The sequence below is a fragment of the Phasianus colchicus genome, chromosome 2, assembly GCF_987193195.1.
Source record: "Phasianus colchicus chromosome 2, bPhaCol1.hap1.1, whole genome shotgun sequence".
NCBI classification, from domain to species: Eukaryota; Metazoa; Chordata; class Aves; order Galliformes; family Phasianidae; genus Phasianus; species Phasianus colchicus.
The window spans coordinates 106042916-106061110 of record NC_143437.1 but is presented as its reverse complement, the minus strand read 5'-3'; the positions used below and the strand labels follow the sequence as shown (position 1 = coordinate 106061110).

Below are 18195 nucleotides of genomic sequence, written 5' to 3'. Positions count from 1 at the left end.
GTTGCTTATCTCTTTCTTCTGTTTTCAGACTGAGCTGCTTGACCTCTCCACAGTGGATGTAATCTTAATCTCAAACTATCACTGCATGATGGCACTGCCTTATATCACAGAGTACACAGGATTCACTGGAACGGTGTATGCCACTGAGCCCACTGTTCAAATTGGCAGGTAAAAAGGCCCTTGATATCTTCTGCTCCTCTTTCATCACTGCTAAGGAAAAGGTGTAAAGGATAATATGGGTAGAGGAGTGGTGTCTAATGTTCCAAAGAGGCTCTTAGGCGGTAGCTGAATACCATCCAAGTCCTTAGTGCTGAAAATGTGTTAACTCAGTGTTTCCCAAACTCTGGAACTGCCTGTCATTTACAGCAGATATTTTGCTTTGAGTCCAGGCAGATGTGGAATAGTAGATACTGGGTGGACAGAGATACCTTGAGCAGCAGTTACTGCATAGCCTGCTTCAGACCTTCAAGAAACATGAATCAAGGATCTTTCTTGTCCTCTCTACTCCCCTTAAACAGAATTCACCAATATTTTAATAAATGCTTTTAAGATTATTGCCTTGTAGTTTTTCAGCGTTTGAGATTCATACCAGTCTCTGTGCCATGGAAGGGAATTCAAACTGGCTTCATTTCAAATGACAGTTGAGATTCTCTCATAAGCTTCTAACTCAAAAGAGGAGTAGAGAGAAGAGGAGCAGAGAGAAAAGCAGAAAATGCAAGGTGTTCCAATGCTATCAAAAAGTTAACATTTGATTGTCTAATTTGGTAGTACTTTCTTTCAAAGTTTGTTGATCGAATAGGTCAATCCCAGCAAGTAAAGGCTGCAGATTTCTTCCTGGATATGTCTAACTGGAGTTGTGCTGTGTGCATTTCTCATGCAGAGCAGCTGCCATGTTCAATAGTTAGAAATCAGATTAGGCTGTGGTTTCTGAACTTCTGCTGTAAGCACTTTAGGGCAGGAACCTTTGTCTATTAAAGGTCCTATACAAAATTTCCACACCAGAATAATTCTCCCTTTGTTTAAAAACAAAAACTAAAGGTTCTTGAAAGAGAAATGAATTATGTAAATATGAAGTAGTAGATGTCTGGGCTCTTGCTGGCCCATAGCTGAAGATAACAAGCATAGTCTTGTTGGAGGGTAGACTCTGGTATGGTTCTCACCATCCCAAGTAAGTCAGGATACTGTTCTTCTGCAGTTAAATCTGTCGTTTCCTGCCTTCAGAGAAAAGCATGCGTTCAACTGCAAATGCTGCTTAGTTTTGGGCAGAAATCCATATGAACAATTTGTAATGACTGACGTTTTTCTGTGTCAAATACTGTACAGTGCATTTGTAGACGAGGAGGGTTCCCTCTGATAATAAGTGCTTGACTTCTCAAAGTGGTGAACAGAAAGACATCAGCTGACACGTTTTCTTAGTATATTTTTTCTCATTCCTTATGGCAAGCAGGCAGTAATGTAGAAATCATCTTGCGTAGCAGGAGAAATTTGGGAGTTCCTCCTGCCCTTCTCCCTTCCCAATAACCCGTAACCCAGTAGACTGTCACAATCAGTCAGATTTTTACTTTTACTGTTGCAATCAGTCAGATAGAATTGGACTAGCTGAAATTTGATGTACATAGCAGGAAAACAGGTAGCACTGATAATTGCTGCGGTGCCTCTGGAGGAAGAAGCCTTCTTTAAAACTGTTTGATGTTACAATTTGTGTGATATTTTGGAGTGATTTGGGACAAATCGGGTTATGTCTTACCTGAAAGACTGCAATTCCAATAACTTCATTATTGTTTTCAGACTTCTCATGGAAGAACTGGTGAATTCCATTGAACGTGTGCCAAAGGCTCAGTCTGCCTCCACATGGAAGAACAAGGAGGTACAGAGGTAAGAAACAAACCATCTGGGTAGGGTGACTGTCCTGAAACACTGAAACTCTAACCAAACTTTAGCATTAAGTGTAAAGACTGATCAGCTGCCACCGTTTGAGGTTTGATTTGCTAATGCCACTATGCAGCAAGGACAATTAAGTGGTGTACAGGAGCTAACAAGCTTGATTCTTGCTAGAAGACTTGGTAAGGCACATGCCTCCCCAATCTTCCCTCACGTAGTGTAGCTCCTATGATGGTAGATAAAAATGGAGGATTTTTGTGTTAGCATCATAAAAAGTTGATGAAGTTAGCAAGCTGTTTAAACTTATTAATGTTGTGTTGGAATAGTTTTAATTTAAAATAACATTTGTGCTCATGTTTGCCAAAATGCTAAGAAAGTAGACAATGAACTGTTGGAACTGGGAGCAAACCACCATGCAGTGCCATCTTTCTTCCCAGGTTGCAGCGTCTTTCACACTTGAGCAACAAAAAGATTTTGGGTTTTTTTTCCACTGTTTTAAAGTTTAGAAACAAATTGAAGCTTTAAAAAAAAAAAAGAAGGTTAATTGGAAACTCAAGCTCTGTTACTCCATGTATATACAAAACCAATATGCTCAAAAGTGAGATTTGAGGTGTTCAAAATTCTACCTCTAGAATTTTGGGAGCGTCTGTTATCCAAAAGTTTTCCTAATAGTTTGTTAATAGCAGCTAATGCTTTCCTTGGAAGTAAAGATAACTTTAGGAGCACAATATGTTCTACAGAGGAAATAGTTGTGTTGCTAGTGCATTTTAAATACAGACTTGGTTAAAGAAAGTTATTAAATGCTGCCTTGTGCATTTTAAATGATCTCTCATTTTTCTATTCTTAATTCTTAATGTGGTGTGATTTAAGAGTTTACTAAAAATGAATTATTTCCTAAGTTGTAAAAGTAGCATTTCAATATCACAAAGCAAGGAAATTAAAAATCCAAATTAACATATGTTTGGCTATATAGTGCACTCCCCTGCTGAGCATAGGAGCAGTCTTATCTCAGCAGAGTAACTCGCATTTCTGAAGGAGGCAAGCAAAGCAAAGATGTAAAACAAAACCAAAGATGATAAGGTTGATAAGGATTTTGTCCTGCTTGAGGTACACTCTGTCAGAGTGGTGTCTTTTAATTTTTAAGTCCACTGGCCTGAGTAGAATGACTCCTGAGGCTCACAGTTGTGTGATGAAAGAGTGCTGGAGCCATTATTCTCGTCACACTAGTGCCTGTGTTTTGTATGCATGGTTTAAAGGAGGATCATATATCTTAGAGCTCATTTAATGTCACTTTCCTGGTGGTCGTATTTTAGAAAAAGTGCTGGCTAGCACTTTACACACTGTTGACTATTCCACAAGTGTACTCAGAGATGTGATCTTTGTTCTGATTCAGCTGCCACAGGAAAAGTATTTTTTGTCTCCCTTTGCTTGGGAAGTGCCCTAACATCCACAGTTCCTCCTTTCTGTCAAGTGGGTGTTATAATGAGGTACCAGTGGAGGTGGGAGGGAAGTACAAGAGCCCACCCCCTAGGATAGACTGGACCAACCCTTCTGTGCCACTTACAGGATCTCTGTTGATCCCATAGCACTGCCACTGTATGATGTCTTGCAGAGAACCTCAATCGGACAACAGGTCCTTCAACTTTTAGAGGTAAAATGTACTCTTCTTCCAAATACAAGCCAGAGGCAGAGCAAAGAAATGGTATGAGGAGACAACCAGATGTAACTGGCAGCCCTGCAGCTGTTATAAATCTTCCTGTTCTAAACTCAGCCTTGAGGCTGGTATGAACCAGTGGTTTCTGTGAACTAGAACAGGATAGATCTAAATTCTCTTTCCAATTGAGCCCTGCCTGTACTATGAGTTTCCCCTCTTCACCTCCCTATGCTTCTGTTAAATGGAACTCCTACCCTCCATAATGGCTAACGGGGGGCTTAATTAATGTTGCAAGATGTTTTGAGATTCCTGGTGGCAAGTGTCATGCAAGCATGAATAGAACTGATTATTATAGCATGTGAGCAAACATCCACAGATCCACAAATTAATACCTGGCTAATTGCACATGCAGGGTTAGACTGATATCCATTACTTAAGAAAATGTGATTCTTGGTGGTTTTTTTTTTTAACTGTTGGCTGTTGCTTGAAGGGAGTACTTATTACTTTTGAGTCTAACTGTAATTTTTCAGGCTGATCATCATACTGCTTACAGTTCAGCTGGTTCTACTCTGAATAATTAGTATAAAACACAAAGTATTATCATCTTCATTAGATTAAGCATTGAAGCATTTTAAATGCAAATGCTGTGTAAAATATAATAAGTTCATTATTGCGGCTTACATTTTGCCATTATCTGATCCAGTCTAAACTAATTGCTTAGCAAGTTCTATTGCCATTGGTTTTTGTTTGAAATGAGCAGTCTTGTGGAAGCTCTCTACATGCTCAGACAGGTTATTTGTGGTGCTGATTAGGATTCAAGGGGCTAAACAGGAAGTTTGCCTTATGAAAGATGTTTTGGTGACTACTTGTTTGATGTTCTCTTGCATCTTTCTAAAAGTGTCTGAAACAGAGTATACCTGAAAGAGGGTAGCAGACAACAAGGGCACTCTTCTGATCTTTGCAGATGTCCAGTTAAGAATACAAGGCCCTGAGCTACTTAGGCATGATTTTTTTTTTATACTAAGGACCAGATCATACTGCTTCACAATACCTCCCTGTTCATGGCTGTAGGTTTCTGAATCTACCCATATACATCTGGTTGTTACAAGGTGATCTGAACAGGATGTCACTTTAGTGCACAGTAGAAGGAAGGGATGCCATTCAGAGGGACCTCAACAGGCTAGAAAGGTGGGCCTGGGTGAACCTGATGAGGTTCAACACAGCAAAGTGCAAGATTTTGCACTTGGGCCAGAGGAATCCCAGGCATCCATACAGACTGAAAGGAGCGGTCCTTGAGAGCAGAGAAGGACCTGGGGGTCTTGATGGATGAAAAGCTTAACGTGAGCCAGCAGTGTGCTCTTGTAGCTCGGAAAGCAAACGGTCTGCTGGCTTCCATCAGAAGAGGGGTGGCCAGCAGGGACTGGTGATTGTTCCCCTCTGCTCTGCTCTTGTGAGGCCCCATCTGGAGTACTGTGTCCAGGTCTGGAGATTCATGATCTTTGAGATACCTCCCAACCCTGTCCATTCTGTGATTCTGTAGTGTTAGTAGCTTCACTCATAGCTTTAAAATATCCTTAGTGGGTACAGATTTTAGAAATGAGATGACAGGTTGAGTGCAAGCAGGGGCACATCGGAGGAACCAGGAAAGAATGAAACAGCTTGGAGACTGGTCCCACTGGTCTCTGTTGGGAATCAGAGCATATTTACAGTGGAGCCACAGAGTCAAGGCTAATAGGAACTTGCTTCTATCACCAAAGGCAATTCCCCACTTTTCTCCATTACCTGGAGATATATTCTCCCCTTCCCAGAAGAGAAGCTCCTGAAAGCATCCAGCACTAAATGCTTCTTCTGGTAGGTTAAAGGCTTTTACAGGCAATTTGTTTCAGTGCAGTGGTGGACAACTATCCACGTTGTTTGGCCTTTTGTTGCTTATGACTTCCCAAAAAAGACCTTGAACGCTTTGTTTGTTTCCTTAAGCACAGTCTGCTTTCAGCCAGCAAGTGCTGGAATTACACTTATCACACTAGACCTATACAGCAGCCTTGGCAAGAGCTGGTCTTAATCCTTTCTTCACTATCTTAAATTATGGAGGAGTTCAGTGACCTGGTAGATATAACAATAAATTAAATTCTTTTAAACAAATTGATCAAAGAAACTTCACCAATTTCCATAAATCTTTGGAAATTGGTTTGAATTAGCCTTTGATTTACCATTGGTTTAATATACAAAAAAAATATATTTCTATTCTTCTTATGCATTTGGCAGCTGTGCTGCTTCCTGCCTCAGTTCATGTTGCTAAGGAAGATTTATTTCCCAGAAGTTAGCCATCTCTCTTACAGCCTGTGACATTTCAGTTCACTTCTTCCCTTGACAACGCTGTCCAGCTAACTTGCAGTGTCTGTGAATAGCAGAATGGATGGATTTTTCTTTGGTGTAAAACATCTTGAATAGTTCCGTGTAGGGGATCTCAAAGTGCTCTGCAGTGTCAGCTGATGTATTGTTACCACTACGCTCTGAGGGTGAGCAGGGTATCTGTGTTGAAGGCAAAGAATCTGAAATGCAAGGACACATGCTCCTATAGGACAGTGGTGTGTGTCAAAACTGAGAGCAGAGCCAGTGTTGGTTAATGTTCCAGTACTGGTATTTGAATCACAAGTTTGAAGCTTACTTTTGATTTTCAAATTCTTAGTTTTAGAATTGGGTTATGCAGAGTAGACGCTGATGGAAGTCATCTCTACCAATTCTAGTAGTGCGTTTCATGTTGACATCCTTCATCGGTGGCAAAAATAACACTGGAGTTGTTATAACACCTTCACCACAGCTACTGTGAAGAAGGCTGGATAGGATCAATAATAAGAAAGCCAAAAGTGAGGTAAAACAGACAATCTGATTCTACCTCTCAACATGCAGAAAGTCTTGCTTCTCACTTTGAAGCACATATTTAGAAGAAAAGGGAGGAAAAAGAGAAAATCGAATCTCTAAGGATATGAATGGGAAAGGTGATCTATCAGGAAGCTCTGAAAATGCCCAGACTCTTTTGACCTTTGCAGATTGCTACCAGCCCCTCTGAAAGATGCAGTGGAGGTGTCAATGTGGAGGAAGTGCTACACCATGCCTGAAGTGAATGCTGCTCTCAGTAAGATCCAGCTGGTGGGATATTCCCAGAAAATCGTGAGTATCAGCAGATCTTTCCTCAGGTCAACATTAACACCTTGATGCTTTCCAGCTTTCTCCCTACAAAAGCCTGAGAAATGCCCTTCCTTTTCGATTTTTCTTCTAGATCCTGTTAAAGATCTAGTTACTCTGACCTGAGAAAGTAAGGCAAGATTGTATATTATTGAAATGCACCCTAGTCTGCCTCCCAGGAAGGATTGTTGTTTGTTGAAAATCAGAGTATCCATTTGTCTCTCCTGTTCCCCAGGGGAGGCCAATTTTAAGGCATACCTGTGAATTTAGAATTGATGTCTGGCCCACTGAGGGCTTGGAGGATGTACCAAATGAATGTATCCTCTCTGTCTGTGAAGCCACATCCCCTTCTGAGTTACTGTATCTCACTTCTGGGAATCTTTTGAGTGCTTTAGCCTCCGCTTTCTTTTACAGAGCAAATGAGGGATTGTAAACAAAACCTAATGGTTCAACCTGAACTTCAGACACTCCTTTCCCTAGGTTCTCAGCTAAGGTTTGTTGTACCTAATGCTCTTAACTGTAATCCAGTGTAGTTTGTAGAATGAACTGGACCAACAGTTCAGTAGTCTGCAGTACATTCTTATGGGCAGCACGTGCACTGTGATGCCTGTTAGTGTTGCACACCAACATGAGGTAAAAAGGTGGATTATAGTAAGTTGTATACCCAGATTTTTTTGTTTGCTCCTTTTTCTTTACCGAAGGGCCGCTGAAGTTCAGAAACTACTGTTTGTATCTAAGACATTTTGAAGCAATAACCAGTGCAACTAGGAACTAAATTGGATGGGTTTGTGTTTGTGTGGTGCTGCATTACAGCTGGAGAGAAAAGACCTTGAGCCATCACTAATGTGGGTGCTGATGTGAATAACAGCTGCATTCTTGTCTAGCAACCAAACAGGTTGAGTGTACTTGAAATTCCTCAATGTCAGTGGGTAATTACTCTTCACTTTTGACTTTCCTCACAGTTTGGTTGAATCTCACCAAGTTTTAGATCTGTATCTCTGAGCTAATCATTCTTTTATAGTTACTGAGAGAGGGGGAAGAGACATTCGTAGAGCATTTTATCTCTTTCCAAAGATTACTTTTAAAACAATGAAAGCCTAATTAGTCAGCTAACCCCAAATGTGGCAACATCAAGAATGGTTTGTTGTCCATTTTCTGTCGCTTACGAACTCAGATGAATGGAGACCTTGTTTTGAGAGGCATCCAAGTATGTATTGGGATACTAGAAAAATCATTAGTATTGCATGAATGCTTGTTCTATTATTCAGTAACCAGAAAGTACAGCACATTAGTGAGGTATACATGGAGGCTTATTTTCCTTTCTCCAAACAATTCTAACACATTGCTGTGTACGGAAAACAATAAGCTTTCCAATAACACCTGGAAATGAGACAGTTAACAGGTTGCTTGTGCTCAGAGCTGAAACTGAAATTTGGATTGAGTATGAAGGGAATTGTTTTTAAATCACCAGTAGATAGTTAGAAATTTTTTTTTAATGCTAAGTCATTGGTAAAATTGTAAAGTGACTTTGTCTTTAAATATGCATTTTATACAGAAAAAGCTGTAAGTCAAACAGAGTTTTATATCAATACATAACTTGTTATGTTGCCCTTCCTGCTCTCCTACTGATAAAATTTGCCCAAGGAAGTATAAAGTTTTCGAAGATCTAAAGTTCCTACAAAGTTCCTCAGTACAATAAAGCCAGATGGACCACAATTAGTTCCTCCAATGAGAATTATGTTGCAGTGTGAACTCAGCTACTGGAGGATTAACATGGAAGAGAGACCTGATGAAGACTACCTCAGGAGAAGTTTTTCTCAGAGCTTGTGTTCTTCTAGATCTGGGGAAACTGAAACAGCAGACATAAGACAAATACCAGCTTCATAAAGGCCTTGAATAGCAGAACTAGGTTAAGTTGTTATTACTGATGATAAAATAACCTGTTCTCATTTCTCTCGGGCTCTCTCAAATTAATTTCTCTTCCTGTGTGTTTCAGGAGTTGTTTGGTGCTGTGCAGGTCACCCCGCTCAGCTCAGGCTACGCTCTTGGAAGTTCCAATTGGATTATCCAGTCGCACTATGAAAAGGTTTCCTATGTTTCAGGATCTTCTCTGCTTACAACACATCCTCAGGTACAACACTTCTGATAGATTTCTATTTAGGCAAGTGTCTTTGCCAAAAAAAAAAAAACCACCAAAAAACAGATCAACAAAAAAATCAACAGAAGGGCTCACTCTGCTGAGATCAGGCATAGCATGGAAACTGTACAGATGTACCTCTGTTAATAATTGGCTGGACTTTGGCCATTAGGAAGACATACCACCCTGGTAAGTGGGCATGTTACTAGAGAAGGACAACTAAAATTCTTTATTATTGATGATTTGGTGTTAACCTACTTTCTGCTGTGAAATTCTCCATCACCTTAAGTAGGAAAATTTCAACAGAGTTAAACAATAGACCATTAGTGACTCTCAGTAAAATATGGATTTTTTTTTTAGGAGTCTTTACAGACAGTTCGCAGACTGTTCTATATCACTTCTGAAACATCCTTCCTTGGGAGAAATGATAGCTTACTGGCTGCCAACATTTCCACCCTGCTCTGCTGAGGGCAAAGTCTTTATAGTGCTGTAGATGTAATTTCCAGTAAATTAATTCTCTCTAGATCCATAAATTTTTTGCGCAAAGAATAGCTTGAAGTTTGCAGTACTGTGTGCTTCAGAAGTTGTCAAAATAGTTGAAAGCAATATTAGCATAATGTATTTAAAAATAATTTAGAAAATGTGTCAGGTTCATGATCAGTAAGTAATTTCCCCCCAAGGTGAGTATCTTCTAAAGAGTGTTGCTTCTGAGCACCCTTCGTTTAAAAGCTTGATCTCAAGAATTGAACAACTACAATACATAATGTGTCTGTCTGTACTTAACCTGCACATAGTGCATCAGAGTCTTTCTTTTTTTCCATCATCTGCCTCATCCTGGTCTGGACAATGTTCTTTTGAGACCTTCTACAGAAGGAACACCAGCAATATTTAACAAGGCATGAATGTAACACTTCTGTGAGGAGAAACTTTGATCTATGAGGGACAACCAAGGCCCAGCCAGCATGGGTTCATGAAGGGCAAGACTTGCTTGACCAACCCCATCTCCTTCTATGATTGGGTGACCCACCTGGCAGATGAGGGAAAGGCTGTTGATGTTGTCTTCCTAGACTTCAGCAAAGCCTTCAACGCTGTCTCTCACAGTGCTGGAGAAGCAGCTGATGGCTGGGACAGGTATACTCTTTGCTGGGTAAAGAACTGGCTGCAGGACCTCCACTTTCTGGGTGGTGAATGCAGTCAAATCCAGTTGGTGGCTGGTTGCAAGTGGTGCTCTCCAGGGTTTGGTATTGAGACCTGTCTTGTTCAATGTATTTGCTGATGACCTGGATGACGGCATTGAGTGCACCCTCAGTAAACTTCCAGGTGAGGAGGTCAGGAAGAAGTGTCAATCTGCCTGGGGGTAGGAAGGCTCTACAGAGGGATCTGGACAGGCTGCATAGCTGCACTGAGGGTTGAAGTTGAACAAGACAAAGTGCTGGGTCCTGCACTTTGGCCACAACAACCCCAGGCAACACTGCATACTACAGGAATGTGGTTTAGTGGGAAATATTGGTGATAGGTGGATGGTTGGACTGGGTGATCTTAGAGGTCTTTTCCAACCTTGGTGATTCTGTGATTCAGTGGTTCTATAGGAAGTGGTTTGGACTGGACTGTTCATTCTACCAACACTATTTCTTACACCACATGGAAGATGAGAGCCTCATTTATTTATTTTTTAGCATACAGTCCACTGCACTTTGCATTATTTTTTACTAACGTGTAATTTGAAGGAATAGCTTATGAAGTAATTGCGAATGCATCCAGGTTGTCCTTTTCTTGTAATTCACCACATCACAAATGTTACAGGTATCAGATCACTTTTGTATCCAGAGAGGGTACAGAGTGGTCAATGGCTCGATGTCCAGATGGAGATCAGTGACAAGTGGTGTCCCTCAGGGGTCAGTGCTGGGACAGGTGCTCTCTAACATCTTCATCAATGACATTGACAGTGACACCAAGCGCACTCTCAGCAAGTTTGCAGATAACACAAAGCTGAGTGGTGTGGTTGACATGCTCAAGGGACGGGATGTGCCATTCAGACATGCCTAGATTAGCTGAGCAGTGGGCCCGGGTGAATCTCATGAGGCTCAATAAATCCGAGTGAAAGGTCTTGCAACTGAGTCTTGGCAACCCATGCTATCAGTGCAATCTGGAGGTTGTAAGGATAGAGCACAGCCCTACTGAAAAGTATCTGGGCATACAGGTGGATGGCAGCTGAATGTGAGCCAGCACAGTGCCATCACATCCCAGAAAGCCAGCTGTATCCTGGGCTGTATCGAAAGCAGTGCGGCCAGCAGGGCGAAGGAGAGGGATCGTGCCCCTTTACACTGCACTGGTGAGATCTCACCTGGAGCACTGCATCCAAATGTGGAGTCATCACTACATGGATGTATTGGAGCACTTCTAAAGTAGGGCCACAAAAATGATCTCAGGGATGGAATGCCTCTCCTATTAGAACAGGCTGAAAGAGCAGAGGCTGTGCAACCTGGAGAAGGGAAGGCTGCAGGGAGACAGAGCAGCCTTCCAGTAGCTAAAGGTAGGCTATAAGAAAGAGGGGAACAGACTTTTTAGCAGGATCTGTTGTCACAGGACAAGGAGAAAGAGAGTTTCAACGAAAAGAGAGAAGACTTATTCCTCTCTTCCTTCCAATTTAATTTCTTTACAGTCAGAGTGGTTGGGGACTGGCACAGATTGCCCAGAGAGGTGGTGGATGCCTTGTCCTTGGAGACACTCATGGTCAGGCTGGATGGGGCTCTGAGCAATCTGATCTAGCAGATTTCCCTATTCATTGCAGGACAGTTGGACTATATAACCTTGAAGTGTTCCTTCCAACTCAAACTATTCTATGATCATTTGCATTTCAGGTATTATTGTTATATATGTTCTTCCAGGTGGCTGTTGAAGACAGTGGACAGATTTTGACCTAATATTAATCCTCATAGACACCACTATGAGCTCCTAGAACATGATAATTCTACAATGACTAGTAGTTTTTGAGACCTGCCAACCAGCTATTCATCTGTTTGATATGTTTGACAGAAAATATATAGTGATAACAATATCTTTGTTGGCACACAGCCTAAATTTTGTTCAATAATCCAGCAGTTGTTCATCAAAATGAAAAGCTGTTTTTCTGACCTCTTTAGAATCATGGTGAGCAGTCAGTGAAACTCCAGTGTGTGAATGCAGTCACTGCATTTTTGTTGTCAGTTTTGTCTTTTTTAAAGATACCCTGTTAATCAGCATGCTTATGTAAAAACATATCCTGACTTTTGGAGTCACATTGAAGTCTTAGCATGTTTCCAGTCACCCGGAACTCCCTCCATAGTTATTAAAAATTAGTATAATGTCACCAGGCTTTCATCAGTAGTTTGTTTAAGATGAGAGGACACGGCTTATTTGGGCATACTAATGGGACAAAGCTTCTTCCTCTTTACACCTTCTCTGTTATATGCAGTAGTAGCCTTGAAAGCATTTCCTTATCTCAGTGTGTAGATGAGGATAATCTCACTTGAAGGAAACAGCCTAGGACCCCACCATCTTTCCCCTGTGTCCTTCTTCCTGCCAGCACTGGGATTTAAGTGCTGTCATGTTGGAGTTAGCAGCACAAGTAGGAATTAGGCACCGTGGGGAGGGAACAGAATTGCTTTTTTGGTATAAATCACAGCTTAGAGTTTTCGTGAAGTTTTAAGTTACATATAGATTATATCTATAATCTACAGAGTTATGCTACGTCTGAGAGTTAGGTTTGACACCATTAATTGTTCCCTTTACTTCTGTGTTCTGGCAAATGGTCTCTATTGGAAGTGTTGCCTCACCGTCTGCTGAGTCTAGAATTGACACCATTGCCTGTTGGCACTGAAGTGGAGAACTGGAGTTGACAGCACAGGTTCAGACGTGTCACTAAAAGCCTTTTAAGGCATATTCTTTACATTAACCCACAAAAATCGATGCAAGCCCTTTCAGTGCAATAGCAGCTGAAATTATGTGTATCTAATACGGCATAATCGTTACGTACATTATCACAAGCAGATTCAATATTATTTTTTATTGCATTATTGGCATTTCATTTTCATGGACACGCTATGGAGTGTCAAAGATTGTGATAAATCTAATGTAGTTGCTCTGGTCCAGCAAGGTGGTGCACAGCGTAAACTTCTATTGAAATTGGTATGAAATTCCCCTCCATGTTCATGAGAGCAAGATCTTAACTAATTAAGAATGGCATTAAGGGACAGTGAGTAAGGCAACTAATTGTGCAGTGATCTTCTGAGTTCAGCAGAGGAGATACCTTTGTCAGTCTCTTCTGGTAGAAGGGTAGAAATCTTTCTTGGTTGGTGAGACCAGATAGAGTCTATCAAGAATAAGTAACCATAAAATACCATGCACATGGCTGCAGTTGCCTTCCTTTGTTTGAATAGTAGCTGAGGGAGATGTATGCTGAAATTTAGCTTTTCCCCATAGCCGTACTTTGCCTGCAAGTGGATTTTGTCTCTTCTTGATTGAATTATGCTGAATGATGAGTATCAAGAATACAAATAATTTAGTATCAGGTCACACAAGAATAATTTCTGAATTTTTAGTGTATGTTTTCTAATAGAGAAAAGTAGACATACATTTTACATCTCCCTTTAATGAAATGCTGGTATAAAATAAGTCATATAATCAGCCTTAGTGAAGAAGTGCGCACCTCTATGCACAGTCAAAGTAGAAGCAATGTTTGCTTGAACATACTACCTACCAGTGGCCAAATCAGCGCAGTATTTCTTTGGGCTGTTAAATCATTGATACTTCTGTTACACCTGTGGACAGGATAGACAGTGCAGAAGTAAACTCCTCTGTCCTCAGGAAAAAGGCATGGCGTGGATAGAAAGTGTGCAACATGCTGCTTGTGATAACCACCCTCAGTGCTTTAAGCACATAAATGGGATTGTACCTGTGACCATAGGCCATTGGTACAACATACACAGCAAGGCCAGTGGTTGTTGCCCTATGAAGGTACAAATGTCAGTGTGACATAGTTAAACGTCTAGCACAGTCTTCAAAGAGAAATACAGGATAAAGCTGTTGTGCTGGTGTGATTCGTGTGTGGAAGGTGATAAGGCAAGTCGTGTTTTCCACTGACTTAAGAAAATACTTGTATGTTTGGCTTGATTTTGTAGCTACAGTTAAAAGTTGGATATATCAGTAAATATTTATTAAATAAAATTTATCAGTGTTAAGAAATCTAAACCAATGTATTGTTGGTTTATATATATATGTATAGCTACCAGCAGTAGCTATTTCCCATTTCACCAAAGCCATCTTCTGACAAGGCTTGCACAAACAGTCTTAAATGAGCATTTGAAAGTCGTGATTGTAATGCTATGAGTAGAAAAGCAGGATTCACAAGTCAAGGAAGGACCCCTGTGCTAAACTGAGATTCATGAGCAAAATGGAGAGCTTCAAGCCCAAGTCCTTTGCATCTCACCTCTTTCAAAGAAAACCCACTGAATTGTTGGGGAAAATTCAGCTGCACCCAACAAGACATTGAGCACTGGAAATCGAAGCTGACACTGTGATTTGCAAAAGGAAGCTGACTGGAAGCTAGTGCAGCCAAGATATGAACACAAGAATGAAACCCTTCCTGATTGCAGTGCTACATCCTCAACAGATGATTGTCTTTAATTGTTCAACTCATAAGGCCATGAAATGATTAGTCTATAGAGAATACCACTTTGAATCCAGTTACAGTTCCATTGCTTGTTTTGTACTGTAAATATACAGGTAAGCAATTGTTTTTATTAACTTAACAGATAAAGGGATTACTAGTTTAAAGTGTTCAGTGTGTTTTCCTTGTTGATCACTGTGTTTGTTATACACTGCAGTACTCTTGGTGCAAAGCAGAGTGATGACTGTCATGTAACTTATTTTATTTCACTGTACTCTGTTTCAGCCCATGGACCAGGCTTCTCTTAAAAACAGTGATGTTCTCATCCTGACGGGTCTTACACAGATCCCTACTGCTAACCCAGATGGCATGGTAGGAGAGTTCTGCAGCAACTTGGGTAGGTCATTGAGTGAAGTCTTGTGTGTATTTTATCATCTTGCTCATTGCTTTGGGTGGGAAGTAATTCTGAGATTCCTGGAATTGAATAACTTGTCCAGCCATATCTTCTGGCATAAAACTAGCTGTTTAGATTTTACGATGTGCTCCTGATGTCATTAATACAGTAAGTGCTTAGAGAGACACAAGCTGTACCTAAAATGTTTTGGAATGGAACGGGTATTACAAGATTTAATCATTTGCTGCTCTTGGTTTGCTAAGTATGTCACTTAGCTGCCAACAGACTGCAAGTTGCATCGGTACTGAAGATTGTTCCCATCTGAAATATTGCTATTTCCTTCCTCTATATCAGATAGTATAAAATCTTTACATGCTTTTTTATGACATTCAGTTTTGAAAACAAGCACATCTGCTTCTCTTCTTACACCTGATTTTTAAATATATCAAAAGCAAATAGCAGAATCTCTGCTTAAAAAAATATATCAAGATATATTTATAGACTCCAGAAATACAAAACCTAATCAGACGCTTTCACAGCTGGAAAAGCTGATAATTGCAAAGCTGTGATATCAGTGTGAATGGCAGCATTTTCCAGCCTGTTCAGAATGTCACATCCAGTTCAGTTCTCTCCTTCTCTCCCCTTCCCCCACCTCAGTTCTTCTGTGTTCTCACCCTTCTGTCACCAGGCCACTTTCTCATGCCTGTCTTGCTACGTGTTGCCTTTCTCAAGAGAACTAAAACACTCACTACAGGAGAACTACTAAAAAGATTATTATAAGGCATTAGAAGTTTAAATCAGGGGATCTTCACTGCAAGCATGTGTTCTGGTCCCCTTTGCACAACTGAGAGAAATTTGAGCTATTGCATTTAGATGACTTACCCAAGGTTGCAGGATAAAGATGAGAATGAACTGAAGTGTAAATAGTTCTTAATCTTACTTTTAAAATCTAAAAATATCCTTGGAGAATTAAAAAAAACCAAAAAAAACAAAAAAAAAAAAAACAAAAAAACTTTTTCTGTTTTTAAATCCTTGTGCATATTCACAGATGCTGAATATAATCATATTTCAGAGTCTCAGTATGGGACTGCCACAGTAGCGAAAGGGAAATAATAAAAGGGATGTGGTAGATTATTCCATCACCTGCCTTCTCCAAACGAAAATCAAATATCCCTAATTAGGTTGTGTTTTGGTTCAAACAGAAGCCTAGGTCCTAATGTGAGAAGTACAAGGTAAAATTGTGTGGGTTTTGTTTACGTGGAGAAAGTGAATTATGGGGTCAGGATGGTTAGTTGTGATATAAATACCTATTACAAAGATGATGATCTTGTGTTATACCAAAGATCCCATCTGTCAATAGCAGGGACTATAAGCAGATATGTAGAGAATAGTAGAAGACTAGGGTGAGATTGTATGATACTTTCCCCTCATGATCTCTTAGCCTTGAACTATTTTTGTTTCAGGAATTTCCTCAATCAGACATGGCTTTTTGTACAGTTAGTAATTCTCAGTGGATTTTATTTCCAGGAATTTGTTCGACCTCCTCTTGGAACTCTGTAAATTCTTAACACCTGTGACTTCCTTTCCTAAGTGATGCCTATGTTTACATATGTGTGTGTGTGCATTAAGGGCTGTGTTTTCATTGTTTATAAGCTTTGTTAATTTTATTTCAAGCTGTGGCAAATGAGCTTTGGTGACCTTGTGCTACGTGCAGATGTGCTGCCCTTCTCTGTCTTTTCTGGACCTTTATGGGGGCTGTTGTGAGCTGCCATCTGTCAGGGGGGACTTCTATCATCCTGAACCACCAAGGAGAGGCTGAGCAGCAGTGTTAGTCTTTCTACAGGAGAGGCTGAGGAGTGTTTGCCTTACTGCCATCTCTTCTGCAAGATATCCACCAAATCATGTGTTTTATCAAGCAGCTTGGTGGTCACTAGTGCCTTTAACTGCAGCAGCTGTTTGCTAAGTAAACAATAGTGAGGCTGTTGTTAATTAAAGTGCTTTTAAAATATTAAAGCTGTAGTTTGGGCCAAAGCAAAATCCGAAAGAGGAATGCATATAAATAAGTGTGTTACATATGTAGATACAGGTGGGTGTTTATCTGAGAAACATTCTGAACTATTTTGAAGATTTTGCAGTATATCTTTGAGCCAGATTCTATCTTGAAAGAGATAAATGCAGAGAAATTAGAAAACAATTGAACATGAAAGGAAGATAGCTTAAATTCTATAAGAATCCAGAATTTGTGTAGCAAAAAAAAAAATGCATTGACCTGAAGAAGTCATAGAGTCATGGAAAGCATAGAATGACTTGGGTTGGAATGGACCTCAAGGATCATCAGGTTCCACCCCCCACTGCCAAAGGCAGGGTTGCCAATTGCTAGTTCAGGTACTTGATCAGGTTACTCAGGGCCCCATTCAACCTGGCCTTAAACGCCTCCAGGGACGGAGCATCCATAGCATCTGTGGGTCAGCTGTTCCAGCACTTCAGCTCTCAGTAAAAAAAAAAAACTTCCCTGAACATCTAACCTACATCTCCTCTCCTTTAGTTTAAATCTATCTCCTCTTGTAAGAAAGTTGATTTCCCTCATATCTGTAAACTCCATTTAAATATTGGAAAGGCACAAAGAGGTCTCCATGCAGCCTTCACTTTTCCAGACTGAACAAGCCCGGTTCCTTCAGCCTGTCTGGACTCTCTCCCAAAGCTCTATATCTTTCCTGCATTGGGGGCCCCAGACCTGAATGCAGTACTCCAACTGGGACCTCACAAAGGCAGAGTAGAGGGGAATAATCATTTCCCTGTCCCTGCTGGCTGTCCCTCTTCTGATGGAGCCCAGGATACCATTGGCCTTCTGGGCTGCAGGCACACACTGCTGGCTCATGAGAAGTTTTTCATCCACCGGGACCCCCAAGTCCTTCTCAGCAGGACTGCTCTCAAGGAGTTCTCCCAGTCTGTATACATACTGGCATTACCTTAGCCAAAGTGGAAAAACTCTGCACTTTGCTGTGTTTAACTACATTAGGTTCACAAGCATTCACTTTTGGAGTTTATCAATGTCTCTTTGGATGGCATCCCTTCCATCTGCTGTATCACCTGCACTGCTCAGGTTGGTGCAATCAGCAAATTTGCTAAGAGTGCACTCAATCCCATCATCTGTTATTGATGTTAAAGAGTACCAGTTCCTAGACAGACACGTAGGGGATGCTGCTCGTTACGTAGAGCTGTTGACCACAACCCTGTGACCTTCCAACCAATTCCTTATCCATCAAATAGTCAAATCCATCTCTTTCTAATTTAGA

The 18195-nt window shown here is 40.7% G+C and overlaps 1 protein-coding gene across 1 annotated transcript in view; it reads left to right on the top strand.

Annotated features, from left to right (window-relative positions):
- The window catches only part of INTS9 (integrator complex subunit 9), a 70732-nt gene that overhangs the window by 13758 nt on the left and 38779 nt on the right, over positions 1–18195 (top strand). Inside the window, exons 5-9 of the mRNA XM_031603837.2 lie at positions 29–168; positions 1789–1875; positions 6586–6706; positions 8718–8852; positions 14791–14902. Of these exons, the coding sequence (XP_031459697.1) occupies positions 29–168; positions 1789–1875; positions 6586–6706; positions 8718–8852; positions 14791–14902 (595 nt within the window). The remainder of the gene's footprint in view (positions 1–28; positions 169–1788; positions 1876–6585; positions 6707–8717; positions 8853–14790; positions 14903–18195) is intronic.